Source organism: Equus quagga, chromosome 15, assembly GCF_021613505.1.
Source record: "Equus quagga isolate Etosha38 chromosome 15, UCLA_HA_Equagga_1.0, whole genome shotgun sequence".
Taxonomy (NCBI): Eukaryota; Metazoa; Chordata; class Mammalia; order Perissodactyla; family Equidae; genus Equus; species Equus quagga.
The window spans coordinates 93462150-93485947 of record NC_060281.1 but is presented as its reverse complement, the minus strand read 5'-3'; the positions used below and the strand labels follow the sequence as shown (position 1 = coordinate 93485947).

Genomic DNA, 23798 nt, shown 5'->3' with positions numbered 1-23798 from the left:
CCAGAAATCAAAACTTAACGAGCTTATAATAATTAAGGCAGTGGGGTACTGACTCATGAATAGACAGGACAATGGAATACAATAGAAAACCCAGAAATAAGCCTGAGTATTTATGAATTTTGAAGGTAGCATTTGGCACCAGTGATGAAACCTTAGCTAATCCACTAAATGGAAGTCAGGACGACCTGGTGCCCTCTGGAGACAAAGCTGGATCCCTACCTGACAACTTAATGTAAATAACATTCTCAACGGCTCTGATTTTGTTTTAATGTTTAACTTTTTGTTGTTTAAAATTTTAGAAGATTCCGTAGAATGATATTTTTATGATCTCAAAGGTAAAATAAAAAGTCTTCTACAAATGGCACAAAATTTAAACCACACAAAAATAACAATTTTTTTGGCAAGGAAGATTGCACCATAAAGAGTCAACAACATCGTGGGGAAAATACTTCCTGTTCATATAAGTAATTTTTAAATATGTAAGTAGGTCTTAGAATCAATAAAAAAGGCGAATATCCAAATAGAAGTATACAGAAAATATGAACAGTTCACAAAAAAAGGAAATCAGATGCTTCTATATGAAAAAATTTCGACCTTATGACAAAATAGTTGCAAACTAAACTATAGTAAGATACCATTTTTTGTCATATTGTCAAGTATCAAGAAATTTGATAAAGCTGTTGGTGCAGGTTTGGGGAAATAGGCACTCCCATGCCTGCCTTGTAATTTAAACCTCTAAGGAGGACACTGTAAAAGTATTTATCAATCATCAATGAACATTCCATTTACTGCTGCAATTCCACTTCTAGGAATTTATCCCATGTAATATGTGAAAAAACAGGTGTAATGACATAATTACAATAGCAAGTGTCTTTGAGCAGCTACTGTGTGTTCTAAGTGTGTGTTACTCTAACAACTTTAGTCCTGACAGCAGCCTCATGGGGAGGATCCTGTCACTTTCTGTTTTGCAGATAGGAACCTGAAGCACAGAGTGGTTGAAGTGCCCAAGGTCCCAGAGCCTGTGCATGGCAGAGGAGTGAGATCTGGTTGAGTTGGCCTAGGGCCCTCAGCCTTAACACTGCAGTATCTTGCCTCCTGTTGCAGCAGTGTCTGTTACAGAAAAAGCTGAGAGAGAGCCCGGTCGTTCCTCAGTAGAGGCTGGTTAGGTAAATTATGGTACATCCATACAGCCCGTAATGAAAGGGAGACCTGCTCTGTATGCTGCATTGCATTAGTTCTGAGACCCATGTTGGCACATTTGAATGCCTCTGAGATCAGGTTGCTTCTTATAATCAAAAGCATCTGACAATTATATTTGTAACAATTTTTTGTTAGCAGTACATAAAGTAATAGTTCATCTTAGATTCAATTAAACATAGTGTATGGAGTGATTTTAGTTTTCCTCTTACCTTCCTGTAACTTTGCAGATTTTCTTCCATGAAAATATACTACCTTTGGACCCAGAAAAAACTTACTTAGAATGTATCAAGTCCTTGTTGTGGTGTCTGATTTCTGAGGCTGACTTTTTTCTTCTTGACGGCAGGGACTTCTCCACAGCGTTCTTTAACAGCATCCCGCTCTCGGGTTCCCTGGTGGGCACCATGCTCTCCTCTCAAAGCAGTCCACAGCTGCTGCCCCTGGACTCCAGTACCCCCAACTCCTTCGGCGCCTCGAAGCCTTCCATAGAGCCTGTGGCGGCAGCCGGCACCAGGCCTGCAGGCGATTCTGTCAGTAAGGACAGGTGAGTGGGCACCAAGACTTGATCCTGTCCCTGGGGAAAGTTCAGGTTCAGACATAGTTTCAGAGACACTTTGTGGTCCCTTCTGTAAAAACAAAAGAGAGAGAGGTTGATTTCAGATGAGGGCCTGCTCAGAAGGGAGGCCTTGTTCAGGTGAGTCTCTGGTGCACAGGGCAGTGAGGATTTCATGTCCTGGGGGAAGGTGCAGTCCTAGGATCCATCTGCTAAGTGTGGGAACTGGTCAGTGACACATGGCCTGCTGCAGGGTCAGTACCACCTTCTGGCAAGTCTACACTGGAGGTGGCTTAGCCCCCAGTGCACTCTGTTGGTAGCATTGCTACAAGCAGGGTGCTCATGTGCTAGGGCACGGACTCCCCTCACACTCTCAGAATTACATTCTCTCAAGGAGCCCATGTCTTCACTGACCATTACCTGGAAACCAGGTGAACATTAATAAGAGCCAGGAACTACTCACTGTTTGCCCAGCACCTGCTATGGGTTATACCCAGGCATCTTCAGGGGGTTGGTTGGTGAGTCGTCGTCCCCAGGGAGTGTGTAAGCTGCTAAGGGAAGGGGCAGCCACAGAGGTATGGGGATGTCTCTTGGGGTCCCCTTGGCAGAAATGACCAGCCATCTGAGGGGGTTGGCGGGCAGGTTTCAGGAAGGCTTTTCAGAGGATACCCCACCCGTAGCCCATATAAGCAAACCAGTAGAAGGGGTGGGGAATAGAGACTGAAGAAAGAGCAGAGCCCTGAGTCCCTAGCCCCTGAGGAGTGGTGGAAAAGAGGGAGAAAGCTGCTCTTCTGGGCTTCTCCCTAGAGTGGAGATACAGAAAACTCTGAGACTTGCGTCTTAAGAAGATCACTCCAGCAGACAGTGGTGCCCCAAAATAGCCACCACTCTCGTACACACAACTAATACTATTAGATTGATTCTTCATTGGCGGGGAAGGGCTCTTGTGTTATCACACCCTCCTACTTCTGGGCTCTGCTGTCGTGGCCGTGGAGGCATGCACCAAGTGTCATGTGTCACGTCTCAGGGAAGTCTGAGGGTGGATGGGAAGAGAAGGAGATGGAGCAGCTAGACCCGTTAGGAAGGAAAGCATCCAGGAGGAAGGGTGTCTCCGGAAGGAGAGAGTGCTGGATCTGAGAAATGTTTCAACAGTTGGCCCTGCAGGTCCTGGGAGAGGAGGAGAGGGCTATGCAGGGTGCCTGCCAGGCATCTGGTGTGGGGTCCAAGGTGAGGGTAGGGCTATTAGCCTGCATGTGGTCAGTAGGAGGCTCAGTGGCTTTGGGACCCAGTGAATGGGATGCACCTAGGCCTGGGGGGAGGCTGGCAAGCTCATGCCTGGGCCTCCCCTTTCTCTGTGGAGTAGAAGGCAAGGGCTGTGGGGTGAGCACTTGGAGGAGAGTGAAGAATGTGTGGTTGTCATGCTGAGGTGTGGCTGAGAATGATGTCCAGGAATAGACAATGGCTTCAGGAACCCTGGCGGGGTTTTTTTTCATCAGACCCAGGAAAAGCTGATGATCGGGATGGTTTGGGTGGAGTTGCTGTATTCAGGTTGTGGAGATGGGCCTATATGGAGAGGAATAAGGGTTCTAAGAACCACTTTTTAGGTCTCGTGCTACCCTAAGAAGCTCTCAGAACAATGCAGTGGCGCATATGTGAGTGCCTTTGTTCTCAACCTCAGATAGCCAAAGTTCCAGAATTTTAACACATGAAATTGTTAAAGAAATAGTCAGGAATAGTAGATTGCATCTTGAAATTATTTCTAGAAGTTTGATGTTTGTACCCCTTTCACTTGGCTCCAAGTAATACAAATCCCAGACGGATTCCCAAATCCTTGATGGGTTGTGCTTAACGTGCTCTCCCATCTTCAACCCACCCCCAGTGTGAACGCTACCTCTACTCCTGCTGCATCATCACCCTCCGTATTAACAACCCCGTCCAAGATCGAACCGATGAAAGCATTTGACTCTCGATTCACCGAGCGGTCCAAAGCCACACCGGGTGCTCCTGCCTTGACCAGTGTGACTCCAACAGCCGTGGAAAGGTAGGTGATGGCTACATGGGACCCTGAGAGGCTAAGGGAAGGTGCAGCCTCGGGCCAGCAGTGCAGCGTCCACTTTCCCACCAAGCAGCCTGCCCTCTCATGAGGGAGCAGACTTCAGTCCCTCTATACTCAGGAGCCCCCAGCTCCGAGGAGAAAGGAGCTGCTGCTTCAAGTGAGAAGATGGCTAGAAGGTGCCATGGGGGAGAACACAGAGACACAGGACATGAGGGCTGGTCAGTCTGGAGGCTGTGCTGAGAATAATGTTGTTTAAATGGAGCCCAGAGTTTGCCGAGAAGAGGAGCAGGAGATTGGTTGGAGAGATGGAAGGCTCTGATACTGTGGCACTGTGGAAGTAATGGCCTTCTGCTCAGACACTGACCAGGAGGTTGAGAGCTGAGAAAAAAGTGATGGAAGGGAGGTCTTTGTGAAGTCAGATGGGCTTCTCAGTTCTTGCAGGCTCTATGCTACTTGCCCATTCTCTGCACCTCCCTTCTATAGCAGCCAAGTTATGTGGGATGCAGTTGTTTATTTCTTCGAGTTGCAGGAGTCCTCCTCAGATGGCCAGAGTGAGTGTATCAGCTTCTGCTGTTGGCAGAGTTTCTCTGCCTCCTCCTAGGAGGGAGCCTCTCTCCGAACCTGCCTCAGCATGGAGCTCACTGCATGGCCCAGTGAGGCGGGGACTAGGAGAGTTAGAGGTGGGCCGGGCCACCTTTCTCCACAGGGGTCAAGGGCTTAAGTGCTGTCCTCTCAGTGCTGCATCCCACTGTGAGGCGACTAGTCTCAGCAGCCCAGGGCAGACATACCCTAGCTTATGCTACCATCAGCCAAATGCAGGGGCATTGTTCAAAGACTCTTGCACTAGCCACACAACCAGCAGGTGCCCAATGAAGGGAGCATTTGTGATGAGACCTGTCCTTGCAGTAGATGGTGTCTTGGAGCTAAAGCCAGTGTGCTGTCCCCATGGCTTCACCATGATTGTCTGAGCAGGATTTGTTCTCCTTGGGGAATAACTCCTGGAAACCAGCTTGGGAGGACTCTCCCTTCAAGTCAGTTGCTGCATCTATACCTTGGTGTGGGAGCTTGCATGCTGTTCTGCAGTGTGATCATGCTTGTGTTAGTATACAGATACTCCATGGCATCATTTAATCTCGCAGTTTCTCTGTCCAGCAATAAGGAGGATCTGAAAACCTTCCTATTGCTAAACACTCTGAAATACTGCGTAAAATGTAATATGTCTGTAAAATACATGACTAGGTCATAAGAAAGGAAGGAAAATCCCCAAGAACCAAAATCTAAGAGTGACCAAAACAACCAGAGCGGTGGGCTGGACCATACTGTAGGTGTTGGGGTGGGAGGTTACTGGCCTGGTGACCAAGGACTTGGAGTTTCAATTGCTACACAGATTCAAGACAGGGCCTTGGGCCTGAGGCATGTAGGAGGTTAGAACTGAGAGACCAGCATAAAGTCAAGCTGCTTTAAAAACTACACCTCCAGGGGCCTGCCGGTGGCCCAGCGGTTAAGTGTGCACGTTCCACTTTGGTGGCCCAGGTTTCGCCAGTTCATATCCCGGGTGCGGACATGGCACCGCTCGGCAAGCCTTGCTGTGGTAGGCGTGCCACATATAAAGTAGAGGAAGATGGGCACGGCTGTTAGCTCAGGGCCAGTCTTCCTCAGCAAAAAGAGGAGGATTGGCAGCAGATGTTAGCTCAGGGCTGATCTTCCTCAAAAAAAAAAAAAAAAAAAAATACCTCCAGTGAGAGGGGGGCTAGAAAAAACCTGACTGGCAGGTTAAGACCATGCCAAGAAGTTGGAATGTCAGCCTGTCCTCTGGGTTAGAGAAACAGTCTTCTGCTGAGAGTTTAGCCACAGGCCGGCCCTCACATGGATTGGAGATCACTTTAACACTACTTGTGTCGTCTAAAAATCACAAAGCTGAGAAATAGACACAAAAGAGGATTCTGGTCTAATTAACACCCAGAGGCACTTGGCAAAGCAAATGCAAATCCACTCTGCAGGGACATTCCCCTGACCCTAGAGTGTACAGTGTTCCCGTGATGAAGCACTGCCTAAGATAGACTCTGAATCCAGAGTAACAAAACACGTGAAGAAACAGTGTGTTACACATAAATGTCAGTTGATGTAATGAATGGGAGGTTTAGACTTCTATAAACCTCTGATCATAGAATTGTTACCTGGAGACTGTAAAATAAGTACGCATAAAATAAAGACGTGAAAGATAAAAAGGAAAAAATGAGGAAGGATTAATATACTATCCCATATGTAAAAATTAACTCAAAGTAGATTAAAAAACTAAATGTAAAAGCTAAAACTATAAAAATCTTAGAAGAAAACATAGATGTAAACCTATGTGGCCTTGGATTGGGCAGCTGTGTCGTAGATAGGACACCTAAAGCACAAGGGCAACCCTGGCCAGTTGTGATTTTCCTCAGCAGATATCTGGATTCAGGGGATAGCTGCTGTAGATCTACAGCCTGGTGCTCCTAGGGGTACTGGGTAACTACTGGTACAGGCCCACACAGGCTGGAAGGTGCAGTTCTCACAGGTCTCGGGCAGAGGCAGAGGTGGGGAGACTACCGAGAGTTCTCATAGAGGTCCCAGCCATAGAAAGTTGGACAGCCTGAGCTGGGGCAGTACCAAACTAAGTGAGGTTCATGGGCCAGTGTTGCGATGAGCTCAGGAGGTGATCAGATAATTTAGAAACTTATATGACAGTTTGACATTGTTGTGACATTCTTATTGTATTTTACAAAACTATAATTACACAAAAATCTGAAAATTTTAGAAAGGATTTTGGAAAGCACTCACTGAGGGTTTCCAGAACATCAAGCTACACACAGAGGTGGATACTTTGCCCTATTGTAGGACATCAGAAATGGGGAGTAGGCTCTAGTTTCATTGAACAGAGTCAGGGGTTTCTGGTTTTTCCCAGTTTTTTGCATGGATTGAGCTCAGGATTGTACGTATTAGCATACCTGTCCTCATTTCTATGACCTGGGTTACCAGTAGGGAGAACAGCAGAAGACAGTACCCAGAAGAAGGGCTAACAGGCCTAGGGCCTATGCTCATACTTGCTGGTTAGCAGGGAGAAGGCAGGCACGGGTGAGGGGTCTTAGGCTCCAGGGTGGAATGTAAAAAGGAGAAAAGGAGTTCGGTGATGGTGTCTTTAACCAAGGGATTCTGTCATGTCCAGAGATGTTTATTGCAACATTGTAATAGAGAACATTTACCCAACTGCCTCAAAAGAGAAGGGTTGAGGAAATAAGCTATTGATTATGTCGACTGTTATTAATATTTATGAAGATTGAAGTACTATGGAAAAATAGTTCAGATGGAGTGCTATTTGATAAAGCAGGACATAAAGTTGTATTCAAGTATAATTACCAAATAAATATAAGCAGAAATGAAAGAGGGTATTACTACCAACTTTACAAAAATGAAAAGGATAAAGGTATTATATTTAATTGTATATCAATAAATTACATAACTTAGATGAAATGGACAAATTCCTAGAAAGACATAAACTACCAAAACTGACTCAAGAAGAAATGACAATCTGGACAGACCTATTAACAAGTAAAGTCTTTGAATTAATAATCAAACAACTACCCACAAAAAAAAGCCCAGGCCCAGGTGGCTTTACTTCTTTATTCTGTCAATCATTTAAAGAATTAATACCAGTTCTTCACAAACTCTTCCACAAAATAGAAGGAGAGAACTTTTCCCAACTCATTCTATGAGGCCAGTATTATCAGGATACCAAAAGCAGGCAAAGATATCACAAGAAAAGAAAACTACAAACCAATATCTTATGAATTTGGACACAAAATCCTTAAAAGTATAGCAACATATTTAAGGAATCATACACAATGACCAAGTAGGATTGATGTCAAGAATGCAGGGTTGGTTCAATATTTGAAAAGCAGTTCGTGTAACACACTATCACTAGAATAAAAAACAAATACCACATGATCAGATTTGAACACCCTTTCGTGATTTAAAAGAAAAAATTCAACAAACTAGGAATAGAAGGGAACTTCTTCAATCTGGATAAAAGGCATCTTTGAAAAACCCACAAGTAACATTATTAATTACTTTATGATAAATTAATTACTTAATGATAAAAGACTGGATGCTTTTCCCCTAAGATCAGGAACAGGACAAGGATGTCAACTTTTGCCACTTGTGTTCAACATCGTACTAAAGTTTCTAGACTAAATGACTTCAGCAAGGTTGTAAGATACAAGGTTTATAAACAAAAATCAACTGTATTTCTATACACTTGCAAAGATCAATCCAAAAGTGAAATTAAGACAATTCTACTTACAACAGGGTAGAAAAGAATAAAATACTTAGGAATAAATTTTACCAAAAAAAATTGTAAGCATAAAACTTATACTCTGGAAACTACAACACATTGTTGAAAAAAATTAAAGAAGACCTAAATAAATGGAAAGACCTTCCATTGTCTTCGACTGGAAGACTTAACATTGTTAAGGTGGTAGTACTCCCCAAATTGATCTACAGATTTAACACAGTCCTCTTCAGAAGTCCAGCTGGCTTTTTAGAAACTGACAAGCTGATCCCAAAATTCATGTGGAAACTCAAGAGCCCCAAAATAGCCTTGGAAAAAAAGAGCAAAGTTGGAGGTCTCACGCTTCCCAATTTCAAACCTAACTACAAAGCAATAATAATTAAGGTATTGTGGTACTGGCACAAGGATAGATATATAGATCAAAAGAATGGAACTGAGACTCCAGAAGTAAACCCACATATCTATATACATTCAGTTGATTTTCAACAAGGATGCCAAGACCATTCATTCAATAGATAGAGAAAGAATAGTCTTTTCAACAAATGTTGCTGAAACAACAGGATATCCACACACAAAAGAATAAAGTTGGATCCTTATTTCACAGTATATACAAAAATTAACTCAAAATACGTCAAAGAACTAAATGTTAAAAACCAAACTACAAAACTCTTAGAAGAAAATTTAGGATATATCTTTTTAAGTTCGGATTTGGCAATGGATTCTTAGATATAACGGCAAAATCACAAGCAACCAAAGAAGAAATAGATAAATTGAATTTCATCAAAATTTTCATGCTTTAAGGGCACCATCAAAAAAAGTGAAAATGAAGCCTATAGAATTGGAAGAACTATCTGCTAATTATATATCTGATAAAGTACTTGTGTCTAGAATACAAGTATTCTTAACAACTCATGCAACTCAATAATAGAAAGGCTAATGATGTAATTTTTAAATGGGCAAAGAATTTGAATAGACATTTCTCAAATAAGATACACAAATGGCCAATAAGCAAATGAAAAGATACTCAACATTACTAGCCATTAGGGAGATGCAAGTCAACTCCATGAGATACTACTTCACACTGCTAGGAAGTCAAAAGACATCATAAGTATTGGCAACAATGTGGAGAAATTAGGATTTTCATTTGGTGCTGGCAGGTATGTAAAATGGTACAGACACTTTGGAAAACAGTCTGGCAGTTCCTTAAAAAGTTAAACATAGATGTACCATTTGACCTCAAAATTCCAGTCCCATGTATACACCCAAGAGAAATGAAAACACATGCTACACAAATCCTTTTACATGAATGTTAATAGCAGCATTATTCACAATAACCAAAAACTTGAAACCAACCAAATGTCCTGTGAATTAACTGAACTATGGATAAACAGAGTGTGATATATTCATACAATGAAATGTTATTCAATCATAAAAAGGAGTGAAGTGCCGGTACATGCTACAGCATGGATGAACCTTGAAAACATGCTAAGTGAAAGAAACCAATCCCAGATGTCACGTATTCTATGATTCTATTTGTATGAAATGTCCAGAATGGGCAAATCGTTAGAGGCAGAAAGTAGATTAGGGGTTGCCCAGGGCTGGGGTGGTTGGGAGAGTTGGGAGATGATATCTAAGGGGGTGGAGTTTCTTTTTGAAGTAATGAAAATGTTCTGAAGTTAATTGTGGTGATTATACAACTTTGCGAATGTACCAAGAACCATTGAATTGTTCACTTTAAATGCATGAATTACATGGTGGTGGATTACATCTCAGTAAGGCTATTACCAAAAATAAACGCATACATACACATGTACGTATGTACATACAAATTGCAATGGAGAAGTGCATGCAGTACGGACAGTGTTTCTACTTCAACAGTACCTAGGGCTGTAGGTGGAGTTATGCACAGGCTTTTGTTCTGGAAACTTTCAAACCTTCAGCAATGTGAAAGAATAGTTCATTAAACATTTTTGTACCTTTCACCTAGAGTTACCAGTTTTTGTCATTTTTGCTAGTTTTGATTTTGCTTTTACTCTACAACACAAATGAAGAAGACATGACACCTCTCCTTCCTGCTCTGATGGGCCCTTCCTAAGCAAGGATGTTCTCCTATATAACCACAGTTCCATTATCACACTCCAGGAGGTGTGTAGTCCAGTACTTTTAAAAATTTTTCTTAATTTTATTGACTAAGTCCATAGTTTTCATTAGAGTTCACTCTTTGTTTTGTACAGTTTTATGGGTTTTGACAGATGCATAATGTCATATATCCAGCATTATAGTATCATGCACAGTAATTTCACCTCCTTAAGTACTCTTTGTGCTTCAGCTATGCATCCCTCCCTTCCTCCTCTCTGAACACCTGACAGTTACTGATCTTTTTACTGTCTACGGTTTTGCCTTTTCTAGAATGTCATATAATTGGAATCCTACTATATGTCATCTTTTCAAATGGGTGTCTTTCACTTAGCAATATCCATTTAAGGTTCTTCCATGCATTTTCATGGTTTGATAGCTCATTTCTTTTTATTACCAATATTCTATTGTATGGATGTATACAGTTTGTATGTACCACAGTTTATCCATTTCCCCAATGAGGGACAGCTTCGTTTCTTTCATTTTTTGGCAGTTATGTATAAATGATGTATAAAGCAGCTATAAACATTCATGTGTAGGTTATTGTATGAATATAAGCTTTTCAACTCGGGTGCGCAAATACCTAGGAGTGCAATTCCTGGATTGTATGGTAAGACCAAGTTTAGCTTTGTAAGAAACTGTCACACTGTCTTCCAAAATGACTGCATTCTCACCAAGAATGAATGATGTACTTTGATCCACTTCCTTGTCAACATTTGTTAACATCAGGTTTTTGGATTTTAGCCATTCTGATAAGTGTTTAGTGGTATCTCACCATTTTAATTTTCATATGCTTATTAGCCAGCTTCATCTTATTTGATGAGGTGCCTGTTGAGATCTTTTGTTCATTTTTTTAATTAGGTTGCTTGTTTCTTACACTTGAGTTTTAAGAATTCTTTGTATCTCTTGGATACAAGTCCTTATTCAGATAATGTGATTTGCAAATTTTTCTCCCAGTCTTTGGCTTGTGTTTTCATTCTCTTAACAGTGTCTTTCTCAGAGAAGGAATTTTTAATGTTAATGAAGTCCAACTTAACAATTTTTTTCTATCATGGATCATGCATTTGGTGTTATATCAAAAATTCATTGCCAAACTCAAGCTCACCTAGACTTCCTACTGTGTTTTCTTCTAAGTTCTCGTTTTATAGCTTTACATTTTACACATAGATCTGTGATCCATTTTGAGTTAATTTTTGTGAAAGGTGTAAGGTTGGTGTTTAGATTCAGTTTTTGCGTGTGATGTCCAGTTGTACCAGCACCATTTGTTGAAAAGACTGTCTTTTCTATGCCTTTGCCTTTATCAAAGATCAGTTGACTATATTTGTATAATCTATTTCTGATCTTTTCCATATAAACTTTAGAATCAGTTTGTCAATATCTACAGTCTAACTTCCTTGGATTTTTATTGGGGTTCCACTGAATCTCTAGATCAAGTTAGGAAAAATTGATATCTTAACAATATTGAGTCTTCCTATCCATGAACATAGAATATCTTGATTTATTTAAATCTTCTTTGATTTCTTTCATCAGAGTTTTGTAGGTTTCTTCATATAGAATTTGTACATATTTTGTTAGATTTATTTCAAATTATTTCATTTTTTTGGTGCCAGTGTAAATGGTATTGTGTTTAGAATTTCAAATGCCAGTTATACATTTCTGGTGTATAGAAAAACAATTGACTTTTGTATGGTAACTTTGTATTCTGCAACCTTGCTATGATTGCTTATTAGTTTCAGATTTTTTTGTTGATTCTTTGGCATTTTCTGCGAGGAAAATGATGTTAAGAGTGACATCAGCATCATGGCAGAGTGAGTGGTTCCCTTTGTCTCTTCCCACTAAATTAGAACCTAACAGACATCCATTGACCAACAGAAGACTCCCTACACAGCACAACATGACATCTAAGAGATCAGGCAGCTATACATCCACAGGTGGGGGTACTGGACCCCCAGGAAGCAATAGAACTAGGAGAGCAGCCCCCTCCTCCTCCTCCAGCAGCAGCAATCCAGGACGTGGATCCTCAAGCAAAGCCCTCTCCGATTGCGAGTAGAAGTGAGGGTGGCCTGACCCAGGGAGGTGGCAGCAGCTTCACATGTACAACTGTAAGCAGACAGGGCAGGAGCATCCAGCCCCTGGTGGTGGCACCCCTGACACCAACTCTACCAGCAGCAGGGGCTGCATACAAGTCTCCGTGTCCCCAAGCCCCTGCCAGTGACAGCAACACCCATGAACCCAGCAGTTCCAGACATCTGGGGAACAGCAGCACAGGTGGTGCAGAGGACAACAGCATCTGAGCTTGCAGAGTCACTGGAGGAACACAAGACCCAGGCAGACCAGAACCAAAATAACTGAAGCCATACCCAAATAAGAAAAAGTAATTACTACCACAAATGCAACAGCAGAATCAATTCATCAAAGAACTATAGTAACACAGCAGAATAGAAAGAAATGACTACTCTCCAAAAGCCAAACTGAAGTCACAGAAGATTATAACCTAAATGACAGAGAATTCAAAATAGCAGTCATAAAGAAACTCAGCAAATTACAAGAAAACTCAGAAAGACAGTTGAATGAGTTCAGGAATAAAATGAATGAACAGAAGGAACACTTCACCAAAGAGATTGAAGCTCTTAAAGACCAAACAGAAATTCTGTATATGAATAGTACAATTAATGAGATAAAAAAAGTGATGTAGAAAGCATTAAAAATAGAGTAGACCTTATGGAGGAGAAAATTAGTGAGCTCAAAGATACAAACATAGAAATGCTTCAGGGGGAGGAGGAGAGAGAACTAAGATTTTAAAAAAATCATTAAATTCTTTGAGAAATATCTGACTCAGTAGGTATCCCAGAGAGAGAAAGGAGCAGAGAGCTTTTTCAAAGAAATAATAGCTCAGAACTTCCCAGACTTGGGGAAGGAACTGGACTTGCAAGTACATGAAGCTAATAGAACTCCTAATTACATCAATGCAAAAAGACCCTTTCCAAGGCATATAATAATAAAACTGTCAAAAGTCATGAAAAATAAAAAATATTAAGGGCAGCAAGAGAGAAGAAAGTAACTTACAAAGGAACCCCCGTCAGGCTTTCGGCAGATTTCTCAGCAGAAACCTTACAGGCTAGGAGAGAATGTAACTGTATATTCAAAATACTGAAGGACAAAATCTATCAGTCAATAATACTCTATCCAGTGAAATTATCCTTCAGATAGAGAAATAAAAGCTTTCCCAGACAAACAAAATCTGAGGGAGTTCATTCCCACTAAACCTGCCCTGCAAGATATGTTGAAGGGAGCCCCCCTTCCTAAAACAAAAAGGCAAAGGTTTAAAAATTTGAGCAAGGAAATAAGTAGACAAAATCAGAAAATTGCAGCTCTCTATCAGAAAGGGTTAGCAAAGACTTAATTATAACATAAAGGATAAAAGGAAAGAAAGCATCAAAAATAACTATCATCACTTCAATTTGGTCACAGATTCACAACAAAAAAGAATATCTTGTGAAAACAAAAACATGGAAAGGGAAGAGGAAAGGGATGGAACCTGCAATGGCTAATGGAGATAAGAGGCTGTCAGAAAATAGACTATCTCATCTGTGAGATCTTTTATACAAGCCTCGTGGTACCTTAAAGCAAAAAGTTAGAGCAGAGTCACAAATCATAAATAAAGAGAAAACTGAGAAAACCACCAAACTGAAATGGCAGACAGAAATACAAGGAAAAAGAAACAATGAAAATAGGGAGCTGGAAAAAGAAAAAAAAAAAAGATAAAATAGCAGTAATAAGCCCTCGTACATCAGTAATGACTCTACATGTAAATGGGTTGAATTCACCAATCAAAAGACACAGAGTGGCGGGATGGATTAAAAAACAAGACCCAACAATAGGCTGTCTCCAGCAAACACATCTCAGCTGCAAAGACACATAGGCTCAGAGTGAAGGAATGAAAGACAATACTCCAAGCAAATAGCAACCAAAAGAAAGCAATACTTATATCAGACAAAGCAGGCTTCAAGATAAAAAAGATAACAGAGATGGGCATTACATAATGATAAAAGGAATATTCCACCAAGAAGACATAATGCTAACTAATATGTATGCACCTAGGGGGCTAGCCCCATGGCTGGGTGGTTAATCGTGCATGCTCCACTTCAGTGGCCAAAGGTTTGCTGGTTCAGATCCTGGGTGTGGACCTAGCACCACTCATCAGGCCATGCTGTGGCAGCATCCCACATAGAACTAGAATGACTTAACAACTAGGATATGCAGCTATATACCGGGTGGGGCTTTGGGGAGAAAAAAAAAAGAGGAAGATTAGCAATAGATGTTAGCTCAAGGCCAATCTTCCTCACCAGAAAAAAATTTTTTAAAAAATATATATATATACACACACACACACTTACATACACACACCTAACACAGGAGCACCAAAGTATATAAAGCAACTATTAACCAAAGGGAGAAATTGACAGCAACACAGTAATAGTAGGGGACCTTAACACTCCTCTTACATCAGTTGGTAGATCATGCAGACAGAAAGTCAACAAGGAAACAGTGACCTTAAATGAAACACCAGACCAGATGGACTTAGTAGATATATATAGAACATGCCATCCAAAAACAGCAGAATACACATTCTTCTCAACTGCTCATGGAACATTCTTAAAGATAGAACTTATGTTGGGAAACAAAGAGAAGACTCCAATATACTCAAATACTATAGCTTTGTAGTATATATGTTGTTGACTTCTATGAGTTCTTTATATATTTTGGAGATTAACCCCTTGTCAGATAAATGATTTGCAAATATTTTCTCCCATTTGGTGAGTTGTTTTTCATTTTGTCGGTGGTTTCCTTTGCCTTGCAGAAGCTTTTAGTTTGATGTAGTCCCATTTGTTTATTGTTTCTTTAGTTTCCCTTGTCCAAGGAGACATGGTATTCAAAAAGATACTACTAAGACCAATGTCAAAGAATGTACTGCCTATATTTTCTTCTAGGAGTTTTGTGGTTTCAGGTCTTACATTCAAGTCTTTAATGCAGTTTGAGTTAATTTTTGTGTATGGTATAAGGTTATGGTCTATTTGCATTCTTTTGCATGTGGCTATCCAGTTTTTCCAACACCATTTATTGAAGAGACTTTCCTTTCTCCATTGTGTGTTCTTGGCTCCTTTGTCAAAGAGTAGCTGTCCATAGATACGTAGTGTTATTTCTGGGCTCTCAGTTCTGTTCCATTGATCTGTCTGTTTTTCTGCCAGGACAATGCTGTTTTGATTACTATAGCTTTGTAGTATATTTTGAAATCAGGGAGTGTGATACCAGGTTTGTTGTTCTTTCTCAGGATTGCTTTGGATATTAGGGGTCTTTTGTTGTTCCACATAAATTTTAGGATTCTTTGTTCTCTTTTGGTGAAGAATGTCACTGGCATTCTGATTGGGATTGCACCAAATCTATAGATTGCTTTAAGTACTATGAACATTTTACCTATTTTGTTCTTCCAATCCATCAGCATGGAACATCTTTCCATTTCTTTGTGTCTTCAGTTTCTTTCAATAATGTCTTATAGTTTTCAGTGTATATAGGTCTTTCACCTCCTTGATTTAATTTACTCCTAGGTATTTTATTCTTTTTGTTGCAATTGTAAATGGGACTGTATTCTTGACTTCTCTTTCTGCTAGTTCATTATTAGTGTTTAGAAATGCAACTGATTATTGTGTGTTGATTTTCTACCCTGAAACTGCTGTAGTTGATTATTTCTAATAGTTTTCTGGTGGATTCTTTAGGGTTTTCTATGTAGAGAATCATGTCATCCACAAACAGTGAGAGTTTTACATCTCCGTTTCCAATTTGGATCATTTTATTTCTTTTTCTTGCCTAATTGTTCTGACCACAACCTCCAGTACTCTGTTGAATAAGAGCAGTGAGAGTGGGCACCTGTGTCTTATTCCCGTTCTCAGAGGAATGGCTTTCAGTTTTTCACCATTAAATATGACGTTGGCTGTGGGTTTGTCATATATGGCCTTTATTATGTTGAGTATTATTCTATACTCATTTTATTGAGAGTTTTTATCATATATGAGTGTTGGATCTTGTCACATGCCTTCTCTGCATCTATTGAGATGATCATGTGATTTTTATTCCTCATTTTGTTAATGTGGTGTATCACACTGATTGATTTGCAGATATGGAACCATCCCTGCATCCTTGGAATAAATCCCACTTGATCATGATCTATGATCCTTTTAATGTATTGCTGTTTTAATTTGTTAATATTTTGTTGAGGATTTTTGTTATCTATGCTCATCAGCGATGTTGGCCTGTAATTTTCCTTCTTTGTGTTGTCCTTGTCTGGTTTTGGTATCAGGGTGATGTTGGCCTCATAAAATGAGTTGGGAAGCCTGCTATCCTGTTCGATTTTTCAGAATAATCTGAGAAGGAGAGGAATTAAATCTTGTTTGAATGTTTGATAGAATTTCCCCACAAAAAATCTGGTCCTGGACTTTTGCTTTTTAGGAGGTTTTTGATTACTGTTTCAATTTCTTTGCTTGTGGTTAGTCTATTCAGATTCTCTGTTTCTTCTTGATTCAGTTTTAGAGAGTCGTATGAATCTAAAAATTATCCATTTTTTCTAGGTTATCAAGTTTGTTGGCATATAACTTTCCGTAGTATTCACTTATAATCTTTTGTATTTCTTTAGTATCCATTATAATTTCTTCTCTTTCATTTCTGATTTTATTTATTTGAGTATAGCTATAGACTGTGTTTCATTTTGTTTTTTGTCTTTGTTTTGCCTCTATCATGCCTTGTAATTTTTTGCTGAAAACTAGCCATAATGTACTGAGTATCAGGAACTGAGGTAAAAAGAGCTTTAGTATGAGGTTTTGTATATCTGGGCAGGAGTTAAGTTGTGTTTGCTGTTTCCTGTAGTGTAGGTGTCAGAGGCTTCAACTTCCTCCAGTGTCCTCATTTTTGTGTCCTTGTTGTCTTTGAGTTTCCGTAGAAACTCTTTGACAAATAGAGTCTATCCTGCGTCTCTCTTAGTTGTAATCTACTGTTATTATACTGGAGCCCTGTTGATTGGGTGGTAAGGTATTGGGGAGAAGTGTATGTGTATGTAAAGCTAGGCTGGAGTTGGTTAATTGCCCCTTCCCCGGGTCCCATAAGGCTCCAGTAAAGTAGTTTCCCTTAAGGACAGGCTTTTGTTAAGGAGAACAGAACTCTAGGTATGTTTCAAAATAGTTAATTTTCTCCTCCTCCAGCCCAAAGCACAGGGGGAGTCCTCTTCACCCATGAGAACCTGGTGAAGCTTCTGGAGGTAAAACTAACAAAAATGTGGGTGCCCTCCTACCACTGGGCCCCCAAGAGTTTTAACTCACAGGCCAGCCCACAGTCAGCGTCCAGTAATGGATCAGTCATCTTCCCTTTAAGTCTTCCTGCTGGTTAGGGCTCCAGGGGCTTCTGCTCCAGCTGAGCTGTGGTTTTGTCTGGCCTGTCTCTCCCGTTCTCAACCTACTTCTCTGAGGGATCTAACAAGAACTGTGGAGGGGCCGGCCCCGTGGCTGAGTGGTTAAGTTTGCACATTCCGCTTCGGTGGCCCAGGGTTTTGCCAATTGGGATCCTGGGCGCCGACATGGCACCGCTTGTCAGGCCATGCTGAGGCGGCGTCCCACATGCCACAATTAGAAGGACCCACAATTAAAATATACATCTGTGTACTGGGGGAATTTAGGGAGAGAAAGCAGGAAAAGAAAAAAGAAGATTAGCACCTGAGCTAACAAATGTTGCCAATCTTTAAAAAAAATTAAAAAGAGCTGTGGAGTTCAGGTTTTCAGCTTTCCTCTTATCTTTAAGATGAGAATGACAGCTTCCACACGCTTGCGTGTTAGAGCAGAAACCATGAGTCCACTCCTACTTTATTATTTATCAACTTTTTAGGATGAGTATGGATTACCATAAAATTAATAGTCATATGGAAAAAGCCATGGGTGTCTGTGTTCATGCAGGTTGAAGGAACAGAACCTTGTGAAAGAGCTGAGGCCCCGGGACCTCCTGGAGAGCAGCAGTGACAGTGATGAGAAGGTCCCTGTGACCAAGCCCTCCTCACTGTCCAAGCGAAAACTGGAGCTCGAGGTGGAAACGGTGGAGAAGAAGAAGAAAGGGCGGCCTCGGAAGGACTCCCGGCTCATGCCTGTGTCTCTGTCTGTCCAGGTGAGGCCAGCACATCCATGCTGCCTCCCGCAGCCCAGCTCGTGAGCTCAGTGCTGGAGCCTGTGTGTGCCCAAATGGGAGAAGGGAGGCCTTGCATGCTGTGGTGGACATCCTCAGTGTGGGAACAGCTGGCTTAGACACGCACTGCCCCTCAGACCTGCCCTCAATCCACCCAGAGTCCTTGAGCAACTCCATGGCCTTGGCTACCTTGTTGGTAAAGCAGGGAATTACTGTAGCCTTCTGCCCGGGGAACAGGCCCAGCTTCACCTCTACGTGACACAACTTTACCTGACACTGCCCTACAGAGCTGGGGCGAAGCTCAGGGACATTTCTGCTCTTGCAGTCCCCAGCTGCCCTGACTGCAGAGAAGGACACCATGTGTTTGTCTGTACCAGCGCCTGCACTGAAGCTGCCCATGCCGGGCCCCCAGAGAGCATTCACCCTCCAGGTGAGCAGGCTCCCACCTATCCCTCCCCAGTGTAAACCCTGAATTGTCACAGACTTAAGGCTGCTTTCCACTGGCTCTTCGTCACCTTCTGAGGAAGTTGTAGCTTATCAGGGCAACCACCCAGTCTTTAAAGATTTTATGTTTTTTCCTTTTTCCCCCAAAAGCCCCCTGGTAGATCGTTGTATATTTTTAGTTGTGGGTCCTTCTAGTTGTGGCATGTGGGACGCCGCCTCAGCATGGCCTGATGAGCGGTGCCATGTCCCTGCCCAGGATTTGAACCGGTGAAACCCTGGGTCGCCAAAGCTGAGCACGTGAACTTAACCTTTCAGCCACGGGGCCGGCCCTCAACCACCCAGTCTTATTTGCAAGATTGCCATCCTCTTCCCCGGGGACCCCCTCACTACCCCCATCTCCACACCTCACAGTCCCTGCTACCATCTTCTGTATTCCCAGCTCCTTCTCCTAGAAGCCTCTTTGAGCTCCATACTCAGCCCTGGACAGCCTCATACTCGGTGCCCACTGGACAGTGAGGTAGTTGTCTATCTCCCAACCAGCCCACTGGCCCTGTCCAGGGCCAGGCATGGAGTCGTTATCCAGGCTGTTTGAATTCTTGGAGTGGAAGCTTGTAACTGTGTGCTTATTCGAGTCACAGTTCTAGAGCAAATAATCCTTTATTCCCAGAGGCCCTCTAGTCACTCAGTCCAGGCCTTTGCACACGCCATCACCTCACATACTTTGTACCTCAGTTCAGGTGCACATCCTTAGGAAACTTTCTAGGACCCCACATGCAGGTCACTTCTCGCTGGCCACGCACTGCCTCAGCCCAGGCTGGTCCTCATGTGGTGCTGGAGAGCAGGTGTCAGCCCTTCCCGCCACAGGTCCTCCTGAGCCTAAACGTAGGGACCACATGGTTTGTTCTTGTAGCTGATGTGAGCAGAGGCAGGGCTCGCAAACCCTCCTCCCAGACTCCTCCAAGCACTCCCTGGGGGCTTCACTGCTGAGTGCTGCTTGGGGCTGTTCTTGGTTTCTAGGGGCCCACGAAGGGGGGCCAGGCTCTCAGCCACAGCTGGCCCTCTGCCCAGCTCACCCACTTGTGTAACCACACAAGTACAAACTGTTCAACCATTCTGATTGGTTTTCCATACGGAATATCTGGGAATCAGCTCCCTGGAAGCTCAAGCTGCACCCATGTGAGCCAGGCACTGCACTAGGCGCTTCTGTGCGTGCTCTTCTGGGGACGCTCCCATGAGGTTAGTCTCAGATGAGCAGACTGAGGCTCACTACTGGAGGAACTAGAGAGGACCTTGGGGTTTTCTAGACTTTTCCTCCAGGCACTGGCACAGGCTCTATTATTGCCGCACACTGCGATCTTTGAAGAGCCTTCAACTGGGTGGCAGGAGACCCACATCTCACTCCCAGCTCTGTCCTCAGCTGGCTGTGGTCCTTGTTTGCAGTGTGCTTTTGGGCAGGTGACTTGCCTTCTCTGTGTTCTCCCTTGTGAGACGAAGTGGTGGAATTAGGAGGCTTTGGGGTCTTTAGCTCTGACACTGATTATCTGCTCTGCTACATTGATGATGAGGCAGAAGCCACCTCCCAGCACTCTCCCTACCCTGGGGACCACACATCCAGACCTCTGGCCCTCCTGTCCTGCCTTGTTACCACCCCCGCCACCCTCCAGCTAGCCAGCCAGCTTTGTCTGCCTCTCTGTGTCCTCCCCTGCCTCAGAGCCCAGGCCATGAGGCCTGTTGAGCATCTCACCCGTCCCATAGCCCAAGTCTGAGTGGGCCCGCTATCGCCTGAAGAGACATTGTGTTTGCTTCTCTTCATCCAGGTGAGCTCCGACCCCTCCATGTACATTGAGGTGGAGAATGAAGTGACGGCCGTGGGGGGTGTGAAGCTGAGCCGCTTGAAGTGTAACCGGGAAGGGAAGGAGTGGGAGACGGTGCTCACGAGCCGGATCCTCACTGCTGCCGGCAGCTGGTAAGGGCAAGGGTCTTCGCCCAAGCTGGCTTTTAATGTAAAGCAAGTACTGTGCTACTCTCTGTGGCACTGGGAAGTGGCCTGACTGAGGGAAGGATGCACTGCCCCGCACGTGCCAGTGCCCACAGAGGCCTACGCTGGGCCTTGCTCTGGGCTGGGCACGTGCATCTGTCCTCTCAGTCCCTGCAACGCCCAGTGAAGTTGACATCATTATCCCCCATTATAGGTAGGGAAACTGAGTCCTAGAGGGTCACCCAGGCCAGGATTTCCATTCAGGTGTTCCGATTCCCTTGTCTGGCCGGATTTCTGAAGTCTCAGCTTCCAGGCTAAGCTCTGCCTGGCTCTCTGATTTGGGCTGGTTCTTTCTCTGGACCCCAGATTTTCATCCAAGGAGGTTGTGGATTTCTCACTGTCCCCAAGTCCTGAGCCCTTTTGAGATTCTGTACTTTGAGGGAAGACCTTAAATCGGTGGTTAGTCACCCAGTGTCTTCCATGGGCTTTGGGGCTGCAGCCTCCTGGACCTGTCCCTGCAAGCGCTTGATCTGGAAAGAGGACCAGCATCTTCCTCAGGTGCCTGCTGAGGCTTAGGGCCCCCAGTCAGGACCACGTGTTCAATACTCTTAGGAGGTTTTACAAAGACAATCAGCTTAGATACGTGATTTAATTAGACCCTTAATCATTTATCATGAGGTTATATGTAAAATGCTTTCACAAGTGTCTGCAAACACTTGGCCTTCTGTCTTAGGTCAGGGTTCCCATGGGCCCTGAGAGAGTTCATGGTGTTGGGCCTAGAAGGAGCGTCCATTCTGTTCTGCCCTCTTGTTCCCCCTCAAAATAAGTGGACTGGGTTCCCAATCCCAGGGACCTATGAAGTGCAAAGAGGCCCGAGTGCTAGGTGCCACCATGTCCTCTCTGCCCCTGGTCCCAAGGCAGGTGATGCACCCCAGCTGGGGGCCGAGGGATGTCAGCACAGCCTCCCACGTGATGACATGGCAGCTGCTGGAGAGGCTGGCTGAGGACCAACCAGGCTCAGTGAGCAGACCTGGTCCGCAGTGCCGCAGTGGGCTGGCTTCAGGAAAGCTCTGACCATCAGAGATGAGCAGACAGAATTCAGCTACAGAGAACCCCTGCTGCTGGCCCTGCTCCAGTAAGCCTTTATAAACAGAGAGACCTCACTGCCTCTCCCTTTCCAGAGGCCAGGAACAGTGACTGGTTTGGAGAGGCACTTGGCAGAGCTGCCTCCTTAGCTGACCCTGCTGCGAGCCTGCTGCTCATGCAGACTGCTGGCGCCGGCTGAGCAGAACAGAAGAGACGTGGAGTGGGGCTCCAGGTCGTTTGCTGGGCCCAGGATCTGAGACTCTAGTCTCATCCTAGGCCTGTGGCTGGGGCCTCACCAGGGTCCTCACAGGAAAGTCAGCCTGCTGTGGGCCCGCCTCAGGGATCTGGTGGCCACTCAGAGGGGAGATGTTTGACAGCACCCAAACACTTGCCCATGAAGCATTCCTTGCTCAGGGAGTGACAGACCTCTCTCACCCCAACCATAAAGGCCTTCAAGGGCACAGCTGGTGTCCCCTGTGGAGATACACTCTGTCATTCCCACACTTCTTACCTTCTTACGGCCTGTCTCAGCAGAGACCTTCTCAGGGCTAGCTTGGCTAGTCGTATCCAGGAGACTGTCAAGTGGGTATTGTGTGGCCTCCTCTGACAAGTGAGGCGTGCTTCCTGGGTCGCTGTCAGATGTGGTGGTCCTCCAAAGCAGCTAGCCCCCTGAGACAGCATTAGCATGAGCTCAGAAAAGCTTGAGCGTGGCGGGGAGGAGAACATAGTCTTCTAATCAGAGGTCTCTGGGTCCGTCAGCCCTGTTTCCGCCCCCTGAGCCAGTCTTCACCCATCCCTCTGCTGCCCCTGCTCAGAAGAAGGCCACATCAGGCACAGGGAAGCTACACCTTGGGGCTGCTACCTCTGCCACAGCTCCTGACCCCCATGACACCTTTTCCCCCTGTGCCTTCTCAGTGATGTGGTGTGTGTCGCCTGTGAAAAGAGGATGCTGTCAGTGTTCTCCACCTGTGGTCGCCGCCTCCTCCCTCCCATCCTCCTGCCGTCCCCGATCTCCACTTTGCACTGCACGGGCTCCTACGTCATGGCGCTCACTGCTGCAGCCACACTGTCTGTCTGGTGAGAGGCAGGCCTGGGGTTGGGCGGGCTCCAACCAGGGCAGGATGGGGCTGTGTTGGTCCCCCTCCCTTCAGGGACAGGGAAAGCAGTGTAGGAGGCCACCCAGCAGACATGTCCTTGGGGTCTGCTTGCCTGGGGTCTTAACACCTGAGGAGACCCTGAGCAGTTGCACATTGCTTGTGCTGGCCGCCCCATGTGTGGGGAGAGAGGATGTGGAAGTGGAAGTGGGGCAAGCTCCCTACCCCTGCTGTCATCCTTACAGGAGCAAACCACATACAAATCACAATGCCTAATTGCATGTGCCAGGCTCCTAATGTGGGTTCTTCTGAAATGGGATCTCAGCTGCCAGAGCATGGTCACGCTTCTCCGAGAGTCGGTGTGGCATTGGTGGCAAGCCCCATGGCTCCATTGCCTAGACCCTCTGCTGTGGACTGTGGAGGGAATGGAGCAGCACATGGGGAGTGGATGCCACTTGCAGCCCAGAGCCCCTCTCATAGGAGGCCAGGACTGGGAGTGCACCAGGGACTATGGAGCAGGGGTCTGAGCACCGAGACATGTTCTGTTGCATTTACCCTGGCTGGTGAGTAAGCTATTCCCCGTCTCCCTCCTAGGGACGTTCACAGACAGGTGGTTGTTGTGAAAGAAGAGTCTCTACACTCCATCTTGGCAGGTAACCCCAGCCCTGGGCCGTCCCTGGTTGTCTGGTGGGGAGCAGGACAAGGTAGCTCAAGTCCCA

At 44.3% G+C, this 23798-nt stretch overlaps 1 protein-coding gene across 6 annotated transcripts in view; it reads left to right on the top strand.

The window, feature by feature from the left end:
* The window catches only part of LOC124226374 (protein HIRA), a 90123-nt gene that overhangs the window by 48173 nt on the left and 18152 nt on the right, over window positions 1-23798 (top strand). For all 6 annotated transcript variants that reach the window (XM_046639557.1, XM_046639558.1, XM_046639559.1 and 3 more), the window contains 7 exons: window positions 1544-1741; window positions 3630-3791; window positions 18255-18459; window positions 18803-18907; window positions 20739-20887; window positions 22901-23062; window positions 23674-23732. In XM_046639557.1, the coding sequence (XP_046495513.1) occupies window positions 1544-1741; window positions 3630-3791; window positions 18255-18459; window positions 18803-18907; window positions 20739-20887; window positions 22901-23062; window positions 23674-23732 (1040 nt within the window). The remainder of the gene's footprint in view (window positions 1-1543; window positions 1742-3629; window positions 3792-18254; window positions 18460-18802; window positions 18908-20738; window positions 20888-22900; window positions 23063-23673; window positions 23733-23798) is intronic.